The sequence below is a fragment of the Drosophila miranda genome, chromosome 4, assembly GCF_003369915.1.
Source record: "Drosophila miranda strain MSH22 chromosome 4, D.miranda_PacBio2.1, whole genome shotgun sequence".
Classification (NCBI taxonomy): Eukaryota; Metazoa; Arthropoda; class Insecta; order Diptera; family Drosophilidae; genus Drosophila; species Drosophila miranda.
The window spans coordinates 1694068-1714706 of NC_046677.1; the positions used below are offsets into that span (position 1 = coordinate 1694068).

Sequence of the window (20639 nt, forward strand, 5' to 3'; positions counted from 1 at the left end):
TTGACAGAACCGAGTACTCTACTCATGCAGACGATTTGAATATTTTCCACATACAGTTTATTTTATAAAAATATCAAGGGTAAGCTTGCGTTAAAAAGAACTTTCGAATTCTACACTTAATTTCAAAAAGTGCTTTACAAATCTCAAGGCCAAAGTAAAAATCTATATTTTTTTTCATTTGTACACCGTAGAACATCCCGTGCGACATCAAAGAAATTCGCATATACAAAGTCAAAAAAATTAAAGATACAACTTTTGTGTTAATCAACTTACCTGTGATGGTACAGGTAACTCTGAGCAGCAAATTTTTTTTATAGCTGAATATCTGTCATCTCTACTATTTGGGCATATACAGACAATTATTTGCGTTTCCATTACGATATTCCGACGTAAAGCGTCGATAAAGGCATCAATACGATCATGATCTAAAGAAATGATCTTTGGCTTAGAAATATTCATTCCGAGCGGTCGACAACACTGTTTCATATTATCCAGTAATGATATAGCAGCTCGTAGATCAGTTTTATAATGTATTATTATCCAATTGTTTAGGTGAATGGCTTCCAACATTTCATTTTTAACAGCATCCTTGGAAAACTCCGCATTTTGACCCGCTGTAACAACTTTTTTGCCAAAGTAAATTTTTTCCGAATCCAACTGGCGACCTTTCAGATTGTTAAAATTTCTAACAAGCGCGAGTCCCCAACGGTCAAGGATTTCTCGTGCCGCTGGAGTATTGGAAACATTATCGTAGAACTTATCGAGTGCTAGTTTCCTTTGATTTGGAGTAACTCTTGTATACGTAGCGATTTCACGCATAAGTTTATTATCGGAACGAATCTCATCACGAAGTCCTGTGAGATAACAGAGTTCAGGAACTAAACGAAATTCGATATTTTCTGTATCCTCTGGGGTTCCTCGAGCCTTTTTTATGCTCAAAAGTAATGGTTGATTAATATCTTTAATGTTTATATTATGATATTTTGTATAATATTGTACATAACTTATAGGTCCAGTTTTTGTGTGAAATGTAGATTGGGGACTTTCATCGAAACAAACTTCGCTTATTTTATAGGTGCGATTATTATATCTTGTTATAACAATATTTCCAATTAATGTTTTTTTAACAAGATCTTGGAAACTGTTTATATTTTTTTGGTATATATCAATTAACATATCCAAAACGGTTCTCTGACAAAGAATTCGATGAGATACGTCACAGCAGAGCATTAATCCTCCCTCCAATTCATTAACAGCTGTTACATATCCCGGCCAAACTTCTAACTTAGCTTGCGGGATAATTTTTGGACGTGAAGGATCGAACTGCTTTCGATCGAATCTAACATAATTTAATGTTTTCATGATACGATCAAATAAAATGTTGTACAAATGCAAGCAATTCTTGAAAGGCTCCTTTTTTTTAAATAAAATCCGTATCTCTACCTCCGTATCCATGGACTTAGAAACAAAAACAGTCATTTGATTTTCTAACAAAATGGGTAAATACAAGCGTTCACCATCAAAAGTTTTGGTTCCACCGATCTTATCCATATGTTCATTTAAATATTTAATTCTTAAATGAACCGAATCCACAGCGGGGAAAAATCGAACTTCGTATTGATAAACTCCTTTATTTTCGTCAGTTTTTAGTCCAATGTAGTTACATGATAATATAACAGAAGAACCTAAATGAAAAAATATTCCGTTGGTTATTATTAATGTTTTCAATTTTATACAGACGAATCAATTTACGAAATGCATAGATATTTAAAATTTCGTTAATTCGGCCATCTACATATTCGTTAAATCTGGAATTTTATCAAAAGTTTTATGTTGATTAGCTGTGTTAGCAGAAACGACTTTTAAAGAAACTTGCATTGAAACGTGATCGGATTGTTTTTATTATTATAAGTCGTTGCAAGAGAGGCTTAGAGGTGTTTTCGATTTGTTAAGATGTGAGTAGCAACAGCATAAAATATATAAATGCAAGACTTATAATAAAGTATCGTTTATTTACTATATTTAGTTCGAAGTACAGTTCAAAATTTATGTTTCAAGAGGTAAAATTAAAAAATCTTTTTTCTCGGCTTTAGCTTAACTGCTTCAATGCTTCCGAAAACCGACTGCCCTGTATCGGTTAGGTTTTATACCGGTTAGGACTTATCGATGGTAATCGAGTTATCGTTAGTATAAGTGATACCCTGCCCTTTCTATTCGGCCATTCTGTTCATCTTCCTATGTCCTAGATTATAATATCTCATCGTTCTCAGATACAAAACGCCATAGCTTCATTTTGTCACTACTCGTTGCGGTGATATTTGGCCCCTCGACTTCAGCCACTTTTCTGACGTCAAATGGACCGTTTCACTTTACATTGGGTCTAGATACTCGCTGACCAACTTGCGCCAACTTACAACTTGCGCTCTTGATCGCCACCATGTCTCCCACTCTCAGCTCGACGTTTTTTTTTATCGTAATGTGCTTAAAGACCTCTTACTCCTTCTCGATGTTGGCTCTGGTTGTTAAACTGCGGAACCGACTCGTTGTTGAGTACCTCCATTAGCCCACTTTCAGCTTTTCAGTGCATCTTAGTCCCAAACATGACCTGAACAGGACCTTGAACCACTTCGTTAACTCCTGAATTGAGGGCTTTGCGATGCTGACCACACACGTTGTTCACAATTGTTTGACATTTTCCTCGCTGAGAAACTCGCTAAATGCATTGGATGTAAACTCTGCTCCTCTTTCGGTCACTATGTGCTTGGGAAAACAAAAAAAAAAATGACCAATCGTTCAGAAATAACCAAGCAAACTTGAGTCCATTGGTCCCAAATGATCAACGTGCAGCGTGTGTAGAGGCTTCGTCAATGCAATGAAAATATCCTTCTTTTTTGCCTAACTTGGTGCTGATAATGATACAACTGATACAATTGGTAATCAACTTTGTTACTTTATTTTGAAGGTGCGGAATCCTGTATTGCTGCTGGATTGAGTGCACCGTTTTCGCTGTGGAAATATCACCAACTTCTCACGATAATTGAATGATTTCTCTTTCCATCAGCCTTGCAACAACCAATATGTCATTAACATTAACACCTTTAAAGAGAAGACCGCATTTTAACTTGTAATCTTGGTATGGGTGCTGCTTCAGTATCTCAACTACGGCTTTGATGAAATCGTCATCCTAGCTGTCAGCTCAGTCCACGTGTCTCATTCTACCCCTTGAGCAGTGTACTCTTTGATTGTCAAGTCCTCCATATACATAATCTACTTCGAATTTTCTTTTGGTATGCTTTCGTTGTTGTCTCCCAACCAAACTCTTTATTGCGAGGTATGCTGCTTTGACCTTATAATAGTACATGTGACGTTTGGACTCAGCTTCTGTAGTCTTTTTACTCCAATAGTAAACTGGGGGTGAATACTGCCATCAAACTGCTGCAAAAAAACAGGTCCGAAAACTAATGTTCGGAGCAGCCGCCGTCAATAGCTCTTATGACACTTAAATAACCTCTCTTTTGAGTTTTCTATTATTGCGCCCATCCTATGTACGCTCTCAGTGCATACACGCACACACATTTGTAACTTTCTTATTGCTGATATTCCACTGCTTCGACCTCTTCGTCGTCGAAAGCGTCTAACACCTAAATCGAAGCTCACGGCCCCGACTTCTAAGAAAAAATACCAAAAAACAACAACGAAAAATAAACGCTAAATTTAAGCCCTAACGGAAAATTTTGTATTTGTAAATGTGGAGTTTTTTAGTGACCCGGACGTTATAGCCGTGGACTTGTCGTGTGTGAAACATTCTTCAGGTAGTTAGTTAAATTGAATTCGAAGTTTAACGTAACATTTGCCGATAAGTAGCGAACATTCGCCGTTTGCTTCAGCCGATGCATAGAGTTCTAAGAGCGGTCCGTTAGTTTTCTTCGTCTCCTCTTTCGTCGTTTGCCTCAGACAGCGCTTGCGCATACATCTCTCTCTGCAATTCGAACTCGAAGCAGCAGACATCTCGATCGTTCGCTTGCTTTGCCGGCGCATACATTTCGGGCATTCAAAAAATAAACGCACAAACGTTTTGAGCTCTTCTGAACTCGAGCGCTGAACCACGCCATCGTGCTATTACAGCATTAGATATTCACAAAAAACGATTTGCTTATAAACATATCCTTCTACAGAAACAAATTAGAGAGATATTCGGAATATCGCGAATGCCGCCACCTCACATCTTCGCTCGTTGGCAACCAAAGAGGAAATTTCAGATTGCATAATGGAATTTCGAATTTAGACAGGGCGACTCAATCTAAATGGGAAGCTGCTTCGTCGAATCACGATCTACCATCTTGGGAGATGGTTGTATGGTTGTATTGTCCTTGCCGCAATCTCTTATATCACAGAGTCCATCTGATTCTTTTCTTTCTTGCCTCGTCGTGCACTGTTGGACTCAGGATCCTAATTACATTTTGCAACTGCTCCTCTAGCTAATCAGCTTCGAATAAGCAAATCGCTTACCGCAGTCTCTGGAATATGAGATACTAGCTTTTCAACTGAAGGTGACGCGGTGGATCTCGCTCTGAAATCGCGGATTTCCGATTTTACCACTGACGCCGTTACCCATAAAATTACAGACAGTCAACCTTGCGTGTCAATTAACACTGTTAATTGGCCGATACCTTTGAATATCCTGCTTTCTGGCCTTTCGTTCCATAAGCCGCATCGGATTGATCTGCTCATCGGAGCCGGACTATTCTTTGAGTTGCTGTGTGAGGGACAAATTCAGCTGGCGCTGAATCCTAGCCAATCGCTAGGGCAACAAAGGAGGAACTTCACTGCGAGGAACACTTCGTCAACCATCAGTCTCGCCTACCCTCAGGGGAATACTCTGTTCGCTTGCTTATGGACTACCTGTCCCTCGATAATGGGCAACAGAGCCCATCAAAGATAGGCACAAGTGCTAAAATGTCTTTCACAACAAAGCTGAGGGTCCTGTTTGACGACTCTACAGCTATCACATCTGGTCTTTCGTTAAATGATCTGCTTATGTCAAGTGCGTGTCGCAATGCCTGACACCATGCGACAATGCATAATGTGGCGGGACTCTCTTAACGACGATATACTCATGTTCGAGGGTTGCCCCACTGAAAACACTCACGGTGCATAAGCTTGAACAATGCGCAGAATTCTTATTGGCCAATTTGCTTCGCGAAATCAGGAAAATGGACACCTTCGACTGCCCAACTATTTCTTGGTCGGATTCAACTGTGGTCCTGTCTTGGCTACGAGAGGAACCATCCAAATTACAACACAACACGAGGGGCATGGATTGGCGCTATGTACCAACTGAGGGGAGTCGCGCCTCAGGAGCTCTTGCATTCTAATTTGTGGATAAATGCTCCTGCCTTCTTCCAATGCGAAAAAAGTTGCTGGCCTGAACGGTTCTCGCCAGAAGTCAATCTTCCAGAAATTCCACATAGGGTGTTGCTTTCGTCTGAGCGAGTTCACATCTCGCTTTTGTTTAAACAAATCAACTTATTTGGAGTCATGATGCGCATTTTTGACTACGTTCAGAAGTTCATCAGTAGAAAGTCATCGGATCTCTCATTTGAGGACCTTCGCAAAAGATCCCATTTGTTATGTCGCATCGTTCAAGGAGTCTACCTGTATCCTAAGTACCTTGCTCTGCGGAAAGAGAACTGCGTAGAGGCTTCCAGCAGAATCATCTCGCTCTCGCATTTCATAGATGACTTTCGTCTAATTCGTATTGGTGGCCGCCCGCGTCACTCAACTCTTCGATGCACGCCACCCAGTCATTTTACCGAAGGATCATCCATTTTTCGTTCGCCATCATTACGCACTTTCATCTGAAGAATTACCATGCTGGTCCGCAGTCGCTACTTGGAGCGATTCGTTTATAGTTCTCACCCATCGGCGGCAGGAAAAGTGTGCCTCGCGCCTTGCGAAAATGCTTCATCTGCTGCCGGTCCAGACCCCGTCTTGGAACTGGTGAAGGACCTAACCTCTGCTGCTTTCTTGAGCGCCCTCAAACGCTTCGTTGCCACGCGCGGTATTCCCCGGCATTCGTGCGCCAGACGTTACGGGTTTTAACTTCAATCGACTTGTTCGCTGGCAACCAGTCACCTGTGCCCAGAAGATCTTTTGGATGCGTTGTAATGAGAAGTGCTGAACTCTGCTCCAACAACGACGTCGTCTGTATCAAGGACGAAAACTTGCCGCCGTTGAAGTTACGCTTATTTTATTTATTTATTTATTAAATTAACAAATTATCTGTTAATAATGGTACTTAGTTACTAAAGGCGGAAAAAGATAAGTTAAAAGTTAGCTAAATTTAAATGATTATAAATATTGCATGCAATTAGTTTAAGAGACAGTTCAGGGGATAGGGTTTGACAGAGGGAGTTATAATTATGGCATAAAACCCTAAAAGGTTCATGATCAGCATAATTAGACCTACATATGGGTAGACGGATAGGCCTAAAAGTACGGGTAGGTCTGGATGGAACGGCCAAGTCAATCTGACCCAAGAGAGTTTGGGAGTCAACAGTCCCAAGAAGGAGCTTGTGCACGAACATTACGCCATTGCATATTCTGCGATGGTCCAACGACGGCAGGTCAATAAGATTTAGCCTAGACCGGTAGGGCAAGATTCTACCCGAGTCCCAGTTAAAGTTCCGAAGGGCAAAAATTAAAAATTGCTTTTGCACGGATTCAATAACAGCCTGCTGCTCTTTATACTGCGGGCTCCACACACAAGAACAATACTCCAATATAGGACGTACTAACGAGATGTACAGTTGTACATCTCGTCAAACTCCTTGGACCAACGCTTGATGAACGCTAAAACACCCTTAGCTTTATTTACAGTTGCAGCTATATGGGTGTTGAAACACATCTTATGATCAAAAAGGACTCCGAGGTCATTTGAACTCGAAATTCGCTCAAGGACATGATTTCCTAGAACATATGAGACAAAATGAGGAGCGCGACGGTAAAATGTCATAAGTTTGTATTTGGAAAGGTTCAGAAAAAGAAGATTAGTTGAACACCACAATAGTAGTTCACTTAGATCAAGTTGAAGGCGTGTGTGCAAATACCAATCAGAGTAAGAAAGACAGATTTTGACATCATCAGCATACATTAGTGTAGTAGAGTATGTTATAACTTGAGGAAGGTCGTTCACAAATAAAATAAACAGAAGCGGGCCCAGATGACTTCCCTGTGGCACACCTGATGTAACATTAACAGTATTTGACAACACGTTAGAAAACAAAACACGTTGAGTACGGTTAGAGAGATAGGACAAAATCCAATCTAGAAGATTAGTTGGGAACCCTAATAAAGAGAGCTTTTGAATAAGCAGAGCATGGTTCACAGAATCGAATGCCTTGCTGAAGTCCGTAAAAACAGGAACTGGCAAGACGTCGTCAGCAACCAGCACACCCGCACTAGGAGCACTCACCGCGTCAGAAGTGACGGCCACAGAAACTGCAGGGATGGGATTGATGCTGTTGGGGAGTTTGGTGCTCGAAGGAAGCACATTGCTCGGTGTAAAGAACACCGGAGCCACCGTTGGCGGATTTACAGACAACGGCGTGGCATGACTACACGGAAATGCTTCCGATGGATGAAGGTGGGAGGCAGGCGTACCAATCGGATTAGGTTGCAAGAGATTGGTATCATTATGCGGAATTTTCCGTCTAGGCGATTCGCTCAAGAGTTTGAGCCCAAGAAACTGTGATTCAAGGGCAAGAAATTTCTCGTTGAGAGCCACAAATTGTTTCCGGACATCCAGAAACCCAGTTCGAGTCTGTATCATAAATGTGCGCATTGGTCAAGCCAGACATGACCAAGACAGGCCCATGCGTTTCGAGATCAGATCATTCAGCCGGCCAAAATTTCCACCACCAGCACATTTTATGTGGGCAAAATTGTCGCACAGCCAGCAGCTAAGAAATGAATCACCAATGATAACACCACCGAATTCACATTTCTTTGCACTACAAGCGATTGCCATTATTGACAGCAGTAGAATCACTGTGCACGAATAATAAGAGAACGGAGTGAGATCGCAGGTAAAGTAGGAGAGCAGACAGCAGAGCGAGCCAGACAATCAGCTGCAGCGGCAATAATTCAAAGCAGATGATCCAACGAAGTGCAGAAAACGAGCAGTAAACTCACCAAAGCAGAGACACAAAAGAAAAGTCCACAGAGAGGGAGAGTATAGGCAATCCAGAGAGAGTGAGAGCAACAATGCGAGAAGCCCGCGTATGCTCACGAGAGAGTGTGGGCGATGCAAACGCTGATGCGCGAGAACAGTGCACACCGAAGAAGCGATAACGAAAAGCAGACTGGGCAAAAAACAATAACAAATTGCCTGCACGAGTCCGATGTGTTACGTTGCAATATTGAATTTATATTAAACACTTGTTTACAAACAAAACACTGGTGGTTAACACAAAGTAGAATCAAATTAAAGAGATGCGATAATAAATCAAAACAAAGACACAACAATGTTGTATGATATTTAGGCAAAGGGCGGAGAATGCGGGAGCAAGAAAAAAAACACAACCGGCTTAAGCAAGAGCTAGAAGCGAAGCACAAGTGATCGGGATCATCGCTGGAGTTGATGGCGTTGTGAGAGTTGCCATCCTGCGGACCCCATCTGGAACCACCAGCCCTTCTCGTTAAGGATCCTGTTAAAGGCCCTGGCCTTTCAAGTTCTTAAGACATTTCAATAATCTCGTCTTATATCCTGTATCCAGATTCTTTTAAATTGGTGATTATCGCACTCATCCTAATTACGATCTCAGTGCATACAAATGCATAATTTTCTTACTGCTTATATTCAATTCCAGCATTTCTTGTGCATTCCTGTTAGAATTTCCATCGAGCGTAGCATCGTTTCGCATTGCTTTATGTACAGTTTGAAACACTACTCGGAGTTCACGACCATACCCTTTAGCTTTGTGCATAAAAAACAACGAACAATAAAATACAAAATTAAAACATAACAACGGAGATATCTTAAAGCTCGGCAGCTTCCAACAAATATGTGTATTTCGAAATAAAATTCAATATATAAAATACCGATTGATTTACTTTTGAAAACGAAAAATGTAATCTCCCGTTTTCACACAACATAAGATTTTTCCGTTGTTATAACGCAAACATTTTCCCCTCCGAAATAAAAAGTAAAACGATTATTATACAACAAAACGAATCTTAATTTCAAAAAGAAACATTAATAGGGAAATTTAGCTTGTGCCTTCTTTATAAAAAAATGTTTGTTTATCCAAACCAAACCATTCTAGCGATGGAGTCTCATTTCAAAAACCTTAAAATTTTGACTGAGTCGCCAACGCGAAAGAAGGTTAAAAAATATTTGCCAAACTCTAATCCGGTCATTTCTCTTCCAGTCCCGGGATAAATTTTGATGCCACGGATAGCGCACTGTTTTTTCCATCTTTCCTACCTTTGTTCCATTAGTTTCACTCCGCGGCTAATAAAGCTAAGGAATATAAAATCTCGTTTATATAAGAAGTTTAAGCTGTCTGGCTCGCAGTCATATTTTTCTAAGTATTCAATTGCAAAATCCAAATTTTCCATTTGTAATATCCTATGCTATAACAGTTATTTCTCTAAATGCAACTTTAAACGAGATCCTAAACAACTAAACAACTAAATAACTCTAAACGTAATTCTTCACAATATCCCTTTTCTTTACACTTAAATGGTACTTATGCAGATAACAATTCCGATATTGCTAACCTATTTCCTTCATTTTTTCAACGTTGCTACTCTGCTCTTTCTAATAACATGCCCTTGGTTCTCGCTTCACCTAACGACTATCCTGCCGCGCACTCATATCCTATCCCTTTAAATTATGATAACCTTCTAACTAATTTGAAATCGTGTAAATTTTCTTTCTCCACTGGTCCAGATTTGGTTCCCAGTGCCGTGCTTAAACTTTGTGCGGATTCACAACCTCTCTCTCGAGCTTGGTGATTTTCCCACCGTCGGGAAGGAATCATACATAATTCCTATTCGTAAAAAGGGGTCTAAATCTGACGTCTCAAACTACCGTTGTATCTCCAATTTATCTGCCATTTGTTAATTGTTAATTTAATAAATAAATTCCTAGTCTTCGAAAAATTATTACTTCTCAGCTCCAACACTTTTGTAGTTCCCTGTTATTAGAATCACAGCACGGATTTGTAACACGTCCTATGTAACTGCCGGATTTTCAAAGCAATGTGAAACTGACGTAGTTTATACGGATTTTAGTAAAGCTTTCGACTCAGTTAATCACAATCTCCTTATCCACAAACTATCTTTACTAGGATTTCCGACCAAACTTCTTCTCTGGACTAATGCGTACCTTTGCAATCGTTCTCAGCGTGTCTGCTTCCAATCTTCTCTTTCTAACCCAGTTTTTGTCTCTTCGGGTGTGCCGCAAGGTAGCCATCTCGGGCCCTTATTATTAATGATCTTCCCCAAGTTTTAACTAATTCTCGTGTCCTAATGAATGCTGATGATATAGTTATGCTATGTTTTTCCTACAGTGACCCGGTGTCCCCGTTATTTCTTCAATCGGATCTCGACGCTCTCAACAATTGGTGAATTATTAACGCTCTTCCTGTTAACATTTCCAAATGTAACGTCATGACCTTCCATCGCAACAAGCCTTACCTTTTTGACTTCACAATTAATGACATTCCTTGGAACGCCTGTACAAAGTTAATGACTTAGGCATTATCTTCGTACCTAACTTATGTTTTAATTCTCATATATCCGCTATTTTGAATAAAGCCAAAGGAGTCCTTGGCTTTATCAAAAGATGGTCGAATGACTTTTCTGTCTCTTGTACGGCCTATCTTGGAATATGGTTCCTGTATCTGGTCTCCCCATTACCAAAAATATCAAGATATGCTTGAGTCCGTTCAGAAACAATTCCTTATCTTTACCCTGACTTAATTGGGACCCCTCTCGTCATCTTCCTTCTTTTGAGAGTCGGCTGCGTCTCATTAACTTGCACTCGCTTGAAAGCCGTAGGACTTGTCATGGAATTCTCTTTCTCCACAAACTCCTCCGAGGCGAGGTTGAATCCTCGGCCCTCATTAGCCTTATCAGTATTGCTGTCCCATCCCGCCCGACTGGGCATTATTTTCTTCTCTTCATAAACTACTTTGACCATGAATCTTTCCGTAGACTACAATGCCGCGACTACAATAAATTTTTTCATATTTTTTCCTTTGATACTTGCGCTCCTAAAGTAAAACCTTCTTTAATGAATAATTTAAGTTAAGTTTCTTCTGCCTTGTATTGTGATAATTTTATAATTTGTACATTCCTATTTTTACACAGTTTAACTATACATAGTTGAACTCAAAACAATAAACATTAAACATTCGACGCGGCACGGACAATAGAATGTAATCGACTGCTATTCCTACGACACAATTAAAAGAAGCTGCGTTCGGAAGTGAGTGCGAGACGCTTTCAACGACGGCGAGACCGGCGAAATCTGTAACTTTATAATTCTACCGTCATAGTACGTAGACAATACACGTCATTTACAAGAATACATGTAAGAAAGCTGTGCTGTCTGTATGCTCGCGTCCCCTAGCGCGATAGCGAGATAGCAGAGAGCGCATTACTTGAGCGCTAGAGCGGTCGTCAAGCGCCCGAGAGTGGACTCAAGAACTCAGTTGTCAGCCGTCGTCATAATAAGTCGTCTAATCAGTTTTCCGTCGCTAAAGTCGTTAACAAGCAGTTATTATTAAAAACCCACCCCAGAACTATTATAAAACTTCAACTCAATATCAATAAACGTTAATAAACATTCCTACATACGTACAAGATCAGTGTTTATTTATAAATTTTACATGCAATCCAAAGTGGCAGGAGATTACATCTTTGCCATTGACGGGAAAAAACGCAACGTGTCGTTTTGACATCACAGCACGTGTGATCAAACAAAAATTGAACGTCATAACAAAATTACACGTGTTCGGAAAACTGTTGCATGTATTCATGTGAATGGCAAGAATAAGGATTACCACATGCACACATTTTATGAAGCGTATTCGTCCACTGATCAATTCGCTTCTAGCTCTTGCTTAAGCCGATCGTGTTTTTTCTTGCTCCTGCAATCTCCGATATATCATCGAATCTCTTTAATTTGATTTACTTTGTGTTAATCACCAGTGTTCCGTTTGTAAACAAGTGTTTAATATAAATACAATATCGCAACGTAATGACGGACTCGTTGTTTGTTATTGCTTTTACCCAGTTTGCATCGCCCACACTCTCTCGAAAGCATAAGCGGGCCTGCTGCTCGCATTGTTGCTCTCACACTCTCTTGATTGCCTATACTCTCCCTCTTTGTGGACTTTTCTTGTGTGTCTCTGCTTTGGTGAGTTTACTGCTCGTTTCCTGAACTTCGTTGGATCGTCCGCTCTGAATTATTGCCTCTGCTGCTGATTGTCGGGCTCGCCCTGCTGTCTGCTCTCCCATTTTGCTTGCGCTCTCACTCTGTACTTTTATTATTTTAATTCATTCCTGAGATGCTGGCTGTGCGACAACTTCGCCCACATAAAATGTGCTGGTGGTGGAAATTTTGGCCGGCTAAACGATCTGATCTCGAAACGTATGGGCCTGTCTTGGCCATGTCTGGCTTGTCGGGAGATTGAGGCCGAATTCATGAGACAGACTCAAACTGAGTTTCTGGATGTCCGGAAACAATTCGTGGCTCTCAACGAGAAATTTCTAGCCCTTGAATCGCAGTTTCTTGGGCTCCAACTCTTGAGCGAATCGCCTAGACGGAAAACTCCGCTTAATGAAACCAATCTATTGCAACCTAATCAGGCATGGGTACGCCTGCCTTCCACCTTCATCCATCGGAAGCATTTGTTACTCCGTGTGGTCATGCCACGCCGTTATCTGTAAATCCGCCAACGGTGGCTCCGGTGTTCTTTACACCGAGCAATGTGCTTCCTTCAAGCATCCAAGTTCCCAACAACATAAATCCCATCCCTGCAGTTTCTGCTGCCATCACTTCTGACGTGGTAAGTGCTCCTAGTGCGGGTGTGTTGGTTGCTGGTGATGTCTCGCCAATTCCGGCTCCAGCCGTTGTTGTCAAGTCTTCTGCCCCAGGACCGAGATCTCTTTTAGGAGCGGCTCCTCCATCACGATCTTGCTCGGAACTTATTCTCGTCTTATTCCTGCGGCTACAACGGAGGATGTTAAACAACATCTTTCCTATAAACTTAACGCTTCGCCTGATGATAAAGATGTGACTAAATTTACATTTAAAAATAAGCGCAACATATTATCCTTTAAAATTCTTCTCCCTGATTCCTTATCCAAATCTCTTGAACCGTCAATATGGCCTGAGCATAGAATTATGGACGTTGACATGCAATGACTGCATCTTACAAGAGGCGATGCAATTACTGCACCGTCAAGTGGCCGGTGTGACACCAGCAGAAGGATGTTACGCGCGGATCCCAGGTAAAACGCAGCCGGGAGGAGACCCTTACCGAGGGGCGCTGCCGCATGACCCGCGGTGCATAGCTGAACCAAACGCGTACATGCAGGAAAGATAGTTGTAAGACTAATATTCGAGGAAAATTAGCACAACAATTGCTAAGAAACTAAGCATGCATTCAAAATACAAATACAAATACCACTACAATTACTAATTACTAGAAAGGTGTGTAAGGATTAGTAATTTAATAAGAGGAAGAGAATAAGTGGTGGATATAATATGGTAGAGGCAATTATAATCCGAGCATTAGACCCTAAACGGTTCCTGCAAGGAATAATTCGATCTACAAAGTGGAAGGAACAACGGTATAAAATTTATAGTAAGTCTAATAGGAATCGTGAAGTTTATGCGGCTCAACAGATCAGGGCTGTCTATGTCACCCCTGATCAAGTTGTGCATAAAAATCACACCAAGCATTTTTCTACGGTTAACTAAGGATGGGAGGTTTACTAATAGCAGTCTACTAGAGTAAGCTGGGAGTCTCAGCAAAGGGTAAAAAGTTTTTCTGTACTGATTCTATACGGTCCTGGTGTACTTTGTACTGAGACAACAAAGAGCTAGAAGGGGGCTTTCGAGGCATTAAGGTGTATCAAGTTTGCACAACACCATGACTGAAAGTTATTGAGATCGAATTACAAGCGAGAACGAAATGAAATGTCCTTATACTGGACACAGAGTTTAACATCATCCGCATACATAAGTACTCGAGAATATGTTAATAGCGAAGTCAAGTCATTAATAAAGAGTGTGAAGAGTAAGGGGCCTAGATGGCTACCCTGTGGTACTCCCGAAGAAAACTTGACTGGTGAAGAGGGGGAGTTTTTGAAGAAGAGTCTTTCAGACCAGGAAGAAAGGTTGCTAGAAAGCCATCTCAGGAGGTTGGGCGGAAACCCTAAAAGGTCAAGTTTATGCGCTAAATGGTAATGGTTTACAGAGTCGAATGCTTTACTAAAGTCGGTGTAAATAACATCTGTCTGTAAGTTACCTTGAAAGCCTTTAATAATGAAAGAGGTAAACTCTAACAAGTTCGTGGTGGTTGATCGCCGCCTTATAAATCCATGCTGAGTTGGAGATATAAGTGACTTGCAGAGATGTTGCAAGTGCGGAGTTAAAACCTTCTCAAACATTTTAGGAATAGCGGATAACTTTGCTATACCCCTATAATTTTTTGCGTCAGACTTGCTACCTTTTTTATGGAGAGATATTATAAACGATTCCTTCTAGATCCGGGGGAAGCAAGAAGATTCGTCTGGAAAAATGTCGGCAAAATAATGATCAGGCAATTGCAGCAAATTATAGCGAGGATGAGTCTGCGGACGTTCTACGCTTACTGTTTACGAAGCAGTACAACTATTTAGGGTCCTGAGAAAAAGTATCCAGCATCGAGATATGTAGTTCTTATAGCATTGAGCATTAAGAACTGAAAAGTTTGACCGAGCTATTACACAGCGAGTGGGAAGAAGAAGAATCAATATCTTGAAATTTGTTATAAAGTCTTGATTTTAATGTTTTTTAGACTGGATATATCTTTGGTAATCCAAGGGGGCTTTCCAGATCTAATCGGACAAGAATGCGGGACACACGAATTAAAAAAGTGTGCCAAAAGCATTGTACAAAATGTTTGTGCCTCTTATTACATCAGTGCACAAGTACAAAGCAGACCAATCAAAATCCCGAATAAGGTTATTAAGCTTCGCAAACTTGCATCGACTGATGCAAAACAGTTGGTCCTATATCTAGCGACACTTCGAAAATAGGAGGACGCGTAGGCTTCTTCAGGTATAGTGAGCGGAAGGGCTCGGGTTAACAACACTATGGTCGGATCCGATACAAAGCACAGATCAAGCAATCGACCCAAGGAATTTTTCACATGGTTGACTTGAGACCGGGACAGGTCAAGCAAGCCGTCTACAAAGTCATGTAGTGATATGGGCACTAGGTTACTAGACTCGTTTACCGAAGACCAAAAAGTTCCTGGCGAGTTGAAGTCACCAAGAACTGTCATATGATCTTTATCTGATAGCGAGGAAGAAACAGCGATTAAAGCGGACAAGTGCTGCTTATAAATAGAGAGATAGGAATATACGAGCAAATAATGAATATAGCGAAAGCGGGAAGAATCAGATTTACACACAGGAATTCCAGTTCCTGTTAAACCTGTACTGTGAAGTGTTCCGACGTGAAGTTAGAATCCACTGCAATCAGAACCCCTCCTGCACGTCGAGACGAACGGTCCTTTCTAAAATTTGTGTACCGACCTGCCAAAACCTCGGAACTAAGAATGTCCGGCTTTAGCCAGGTTTCAGTAAACACAATAACATGGGAAGCAAATGCAACACTATCCCGGAAAAGAATGCTGAGCTTACTACGCAAGCCTCTTACATTCTGATAACTTACTAAAAGAGAAGATAAGGAAGTTGAGGTTGAGGGTGGCACACTGGAATGATTTGTAAGAGTTATGGGGGGCCTAATCTTCTTCTTAGCCTTAAACTCCTTCACCAGCAAATGCTCCGGACAAAATTTGGCGGAACAAATGGTGTTAAATTTAGTTGGGGAGATGCTTATCTTAAACGAGGCTATCTCCCTGGCATAAGAGAAGTTAAATTTCTCCACCTTTAAACCCACCGGCTTTTATTTTGCTTTGAATTAAAAGCAATTACATCATTAGATATGAGGTCAGGGGCCAGCCGTGAAATAAAAACTTGTCGTTTTGGTGGGACTCCCACCAGTGGTTTAGGCACCACAGGAATAGTACCTGTTGTGGCAATATCCGGAGGTCCGGAACTTCTATTTACTGGTGGGATCGGACACCGACGCTGCAGACGTTCTGCGAAGCGCTAAACTCGGCCACCGAATCTGCATCGCCAGCAGCTGTCGTTGTCCTTGGAGTGGCAAACGAGATCAACTGCTGCACACTTGGAGTGGTTGGAGTCAGTTTTTCGGCCACGAACGGCTGAGTGACGGTTGGCACTTGCAGATCCCGCGGAGTGACCCTTTTACGCCTCGGAGACTCATTCAGCAGTTGCAGACTGCCAAATTGAGACTCCATGGCTAGGAGCCGATCGTACTGCTTTTAAAAGCAAAAGCCCTTCCGCGTCTAACTCATAAATATGACCATGTCAGTCTCAACCGCACGGCATGCCTCACAACTGTAGTGCAAGCCATTACACGCTATCGCAGAACCAGCAGGGGATACTCGGCTGATCATGGGTGATCTCTTTCCGAGATCCGAGAGCTACTGAACAGAAAGTTACGAGAGCGAGAGAGAAAGAACAGTTATTGAAATTGAGGTGATAGCGAGAGAGTGATAAAACAAGAAAAGCTACAAGACGAGAGCTGTAATGCAATGTAATGCGTACTCACAAGCCGACGCCAAAAAATTAGAAGTTAAATAAATAATGTTTACGCACAAAGCAAAAGGCATGTACTATCCGAATAAAATAGATTTCCAGATTGTAGGCTGGTTAGGAAGTTAATTAAAGTTTATTTACAAAAAACACCGGCTGTTTATGCAAAACAAAGGGCAAATATGCGGAGCGCAAAACAAAAACGCGTCTGATCTACGAAAAAAAACAAACGTGAACTGTTACTATTACGTGCGTATTATCTTGCGCACCCCTTTCGTAATTTATACCGTTTGGATGCTGAGAATTAACTCTATAAAAATTTAACAGCTTTGCTTCAGATAGTTGTCCTCGCACAGACAGTGAGGTTGCGGTATATATGAATCGATGGCCTTTAAGATCAAGGAGCAAGTAGAAGTAAGTCAAAAAGTTATGAAACACAAGCTGAACTTCCGGCGTAGGTTGAGATTTTCACATCACCCATGCAACATGGATTTGGACCTTCTCGGACCACAGCTACATCGAGACGATACTATCACCCGAGAGCCCTAAAGCTACTGACTATATTAACCACAGGAAAGCCAGCTACTTCCCTCTAAGGCACCAATACGTCCAGATGACCCAAATGGTCCTGTGAACACCCTGTTGGATGCATGCCCTCCAAACAAACGTAGGGGGAAAAAGAAGCCCCCTAGTGGTCAAAACAAATAGATATCCTAAGTAAAAGCTACAGCACTCTCTTCAACAGAGCTAACAACGGAAACGAGGAGAAGCACCGGGCAGACTAAAATCCCTACACATTCTACTCGCTACTCAACACCCCGAGCCTGCACTCCCTCTTTAACTTCGGTGGACTACATCCATACAAAACGGCATACAAACAGCTTTAACCCGTTCAATTCGCCAGGTCCGGACCAGGTAATTCTGGCCCAACATCAAAAGGCCGGTGACATGGCCGGTGGCTGTAAAGCTTAGCTTGAGGCAAAGATAGTCTTCCTCCCCAAAGCAGGGACAGCTTCACACTGAGCTCCAAAAGACCTTAGATCAACCAGTCCATCGTTCTTTCTTCTCAAAATTTTTAAGAGACGTGTTGGGCTACAACTGAGGACAACTAAGATCCTCACATGCATTCAGGCACACAACATACCTACCGGAAAGGAAAATCCCCGGAAACGGCACTCCATGAAGTAATCTCCGTATTAGAGAAATCTCTGCGTCTGAAAAAGTTCTCATTAATGGCTCGTAATCAAGGGAGCCTTTAGCAACGTTGACCGGGAGCCGTTACGGAAGCCCTGACTGACCTGGGGTCGGACCGTCACTTGGTTATGCTCATCGCCAAAATGCTCACATGCAGGATGGTGACATCATCAATGGGATAATCTGCCCAGACAATATATGTCAACAAAGGCACACCGCAAGGTGATGTCCTATCTTCGCTTCTGAGGAACATAGAAGTCAACAAGTTTAATTTCGACCTGGAAGGGGGGCCGGAAAGTCGTGGAATACCGGGACGACGTTTCGGTTATCTTCTCGGGGAAATACTCTCAAAAACTCTGCGACATGACCACAAAACATGAGCGACTGTCAGAATGGACAGACTCGCGCGGACTGGAAGAATCCCCCGAAAACGGATCTCGTCTTATTCACAAATAAATACAACTCCGCCTCTCAACCACCCAAATATTAAATGGATGCAGGATGCGAAATTGTTTAATTGGAACATGAACTTCAAAGATAGATTGAAAAAGGCAACGACATTCTGCACTGCTAGCATATGGAATAGTCGATCATGACTACTATAAGAGACGGCAGTGCCAAAAATTATTAAAAATATGGAGGAAATACATAAAAAGTATGTAGAGTCAAAAAATAATTAAACCCTAACGAGAGGGAAGGTAGAAATAGCAAAGTTACAATCAGTGGAGACTGGAACTTTGAAGGAAGACATAGGACCCAAAACTGACAATAGCATAGAAAAACGAGGGGGAACGTTGTGAGTTGCTGCGGACACCGCAACTCTACAGTTATACCCGATACTAAGTCAGTATGGTTCTCCTCCGGCAGACGCTGCTAATATTAAACGACACGACAAAGAGTGCGTGAGAGAGAGACAGAAAATCAGTCTGAGCGTGACGTTGGGCGCTGCGTAGCCACTGCAAATTGATTTGTTCCTTTTGGCTATAAAAATTATCTGATCTGGTCCAGATTCAGCAATCTGATAGATATGGTTTTTAGTTTTCTCGAATCTGCAATATTGTGGATGCAACAGATTTTCGTCCTTTGTGGGGGCCGAAGGGGGTGGGGGAAATTCTGAGATATACGTTTTATAGTGAGATCTAACAGAAGTGCGGATACCAAATTTGGTTACTCTAGCCTTAATAGTCTCTGAGATTTGTGGATGCCCCAGATTTTCGTCCTTTGCGGGGGCGGAAGGGGGTGTGGCGAAATTTGGACACGAAACGGTCAAGGTCCGATATCACAGGAGTGTGCATACCAAATTTGGTTGCTCTGGCTCTTATAGGTTCTGAGATCCTTGAACTCATATTTTGCAATTGGCAAAACCGACCATGAAACCTGTGTGTTAGAGAGAGACAGAGCGAGAAAGAATGAAATTGTTTTCTTGATTCTGGCTATAATAATAATACGATCTGGTTGAGATCTTACATTCTAAAACATATAGTCATCCTCTACGATTCTGCGTTTTTGGTTTTATCGTATCTTTAAAAATGTGGATGCCACAGTTTTTCGTCCTTTGTGGGAGCGGAAGTGGGCGGGGCGAAGTTTTGAAATATTTTTGTAGCAGTGACATATCACAGAAGTCTGGATCCAAAACATCGTTACTCTAGCTCTTATAGTCTTTGAGCACTAGGCGCTGAAGGGGACGGACAGACGGACGGACGGACAGACGGACAGACGGACAGACAGACATGGCTCAATCGACTCGGCTATTGATGCTGATCAAGAATATATATACTTTATGGGGTCGGAAACGATTCCTTCTGGACGTTACACACATCCACTTTTACCACAAATCTAATATACCCCAATACTCATTTTGAGTATCGGGTATAATTATCTGAGACAATCGACAGCAAAGTGGAAAACCTGAAGACGTATTTAGAGCAAACCATGCAGAGGTTTGATCAGGCTAAACTTGGAGAATGAGAAAGGGAAAAATTGAGTTCCTCAGTAAAAAACTGAGCTCCAAAACTGTGGAGTTTTATCATAGCTATGAGACAAACGACAGCTTCGACGAACAAATCGGCATGTTAAGCAACCTAGAAGTTAGGATGCAAACCGTAGCTGACGAAAACAGCGTGGATAGTAAAGCGGCAACGATAACACGATTTGCCTGATCTTTCGAAAGTAGAAGTACCCAAAAAGAAGAAAAAGAGTGCGACTGCTTTTCACAAATAGTTTGTGAATTGATTCATAATAGTGATAGTCTGAGTACGGAGTATGGTAGCTCACCTTTTAACTGGGCCGCTGGAGAATTATAATGAGGTTATAAAGCTTCGTAAACTCGGCTTTACGAAAGCAGCGGACACGATCAGGTAGCCTACTCGACCGATCCAATTCAGTTGGTCCCTAGCGACACTTCGAAAGTAGGATGGTAGGCGTCTTCAGGTATACTGAGCGGAGCGGAAGGGCTCGGGTTAAGAACACTATGGTCGGATCCGATACAAAGCACAGATTAAGCAATCGACCCAAGGAATTTTTCACATGGTTGA

General features: G+C 41.7%; 1 protein-coding gene across 2 annotated transcripts in view; it reads right to left on the bottom strand.

Annotated features, from left to right (window-relative positions):
* Window positions 1-20639, bottom strand: part of LOC117189156 (protein argonaute-3) — a 339488-nt gene that overhangs the window by 266080 nt on the left and 52769 nt on the right. For both annotated transcript variants that reach the window (XM_033394224.1, XM_033394225.1), the window contains exon 3: window positions 274-1685. In XM_033394224.1, the coding sequence (XP_033250115.1) occupies window positions 274-1685 (1412 nt within the window). The remainder of the gene's footprint in view (window positions 1-273; window positions 1686-20639) is intronic.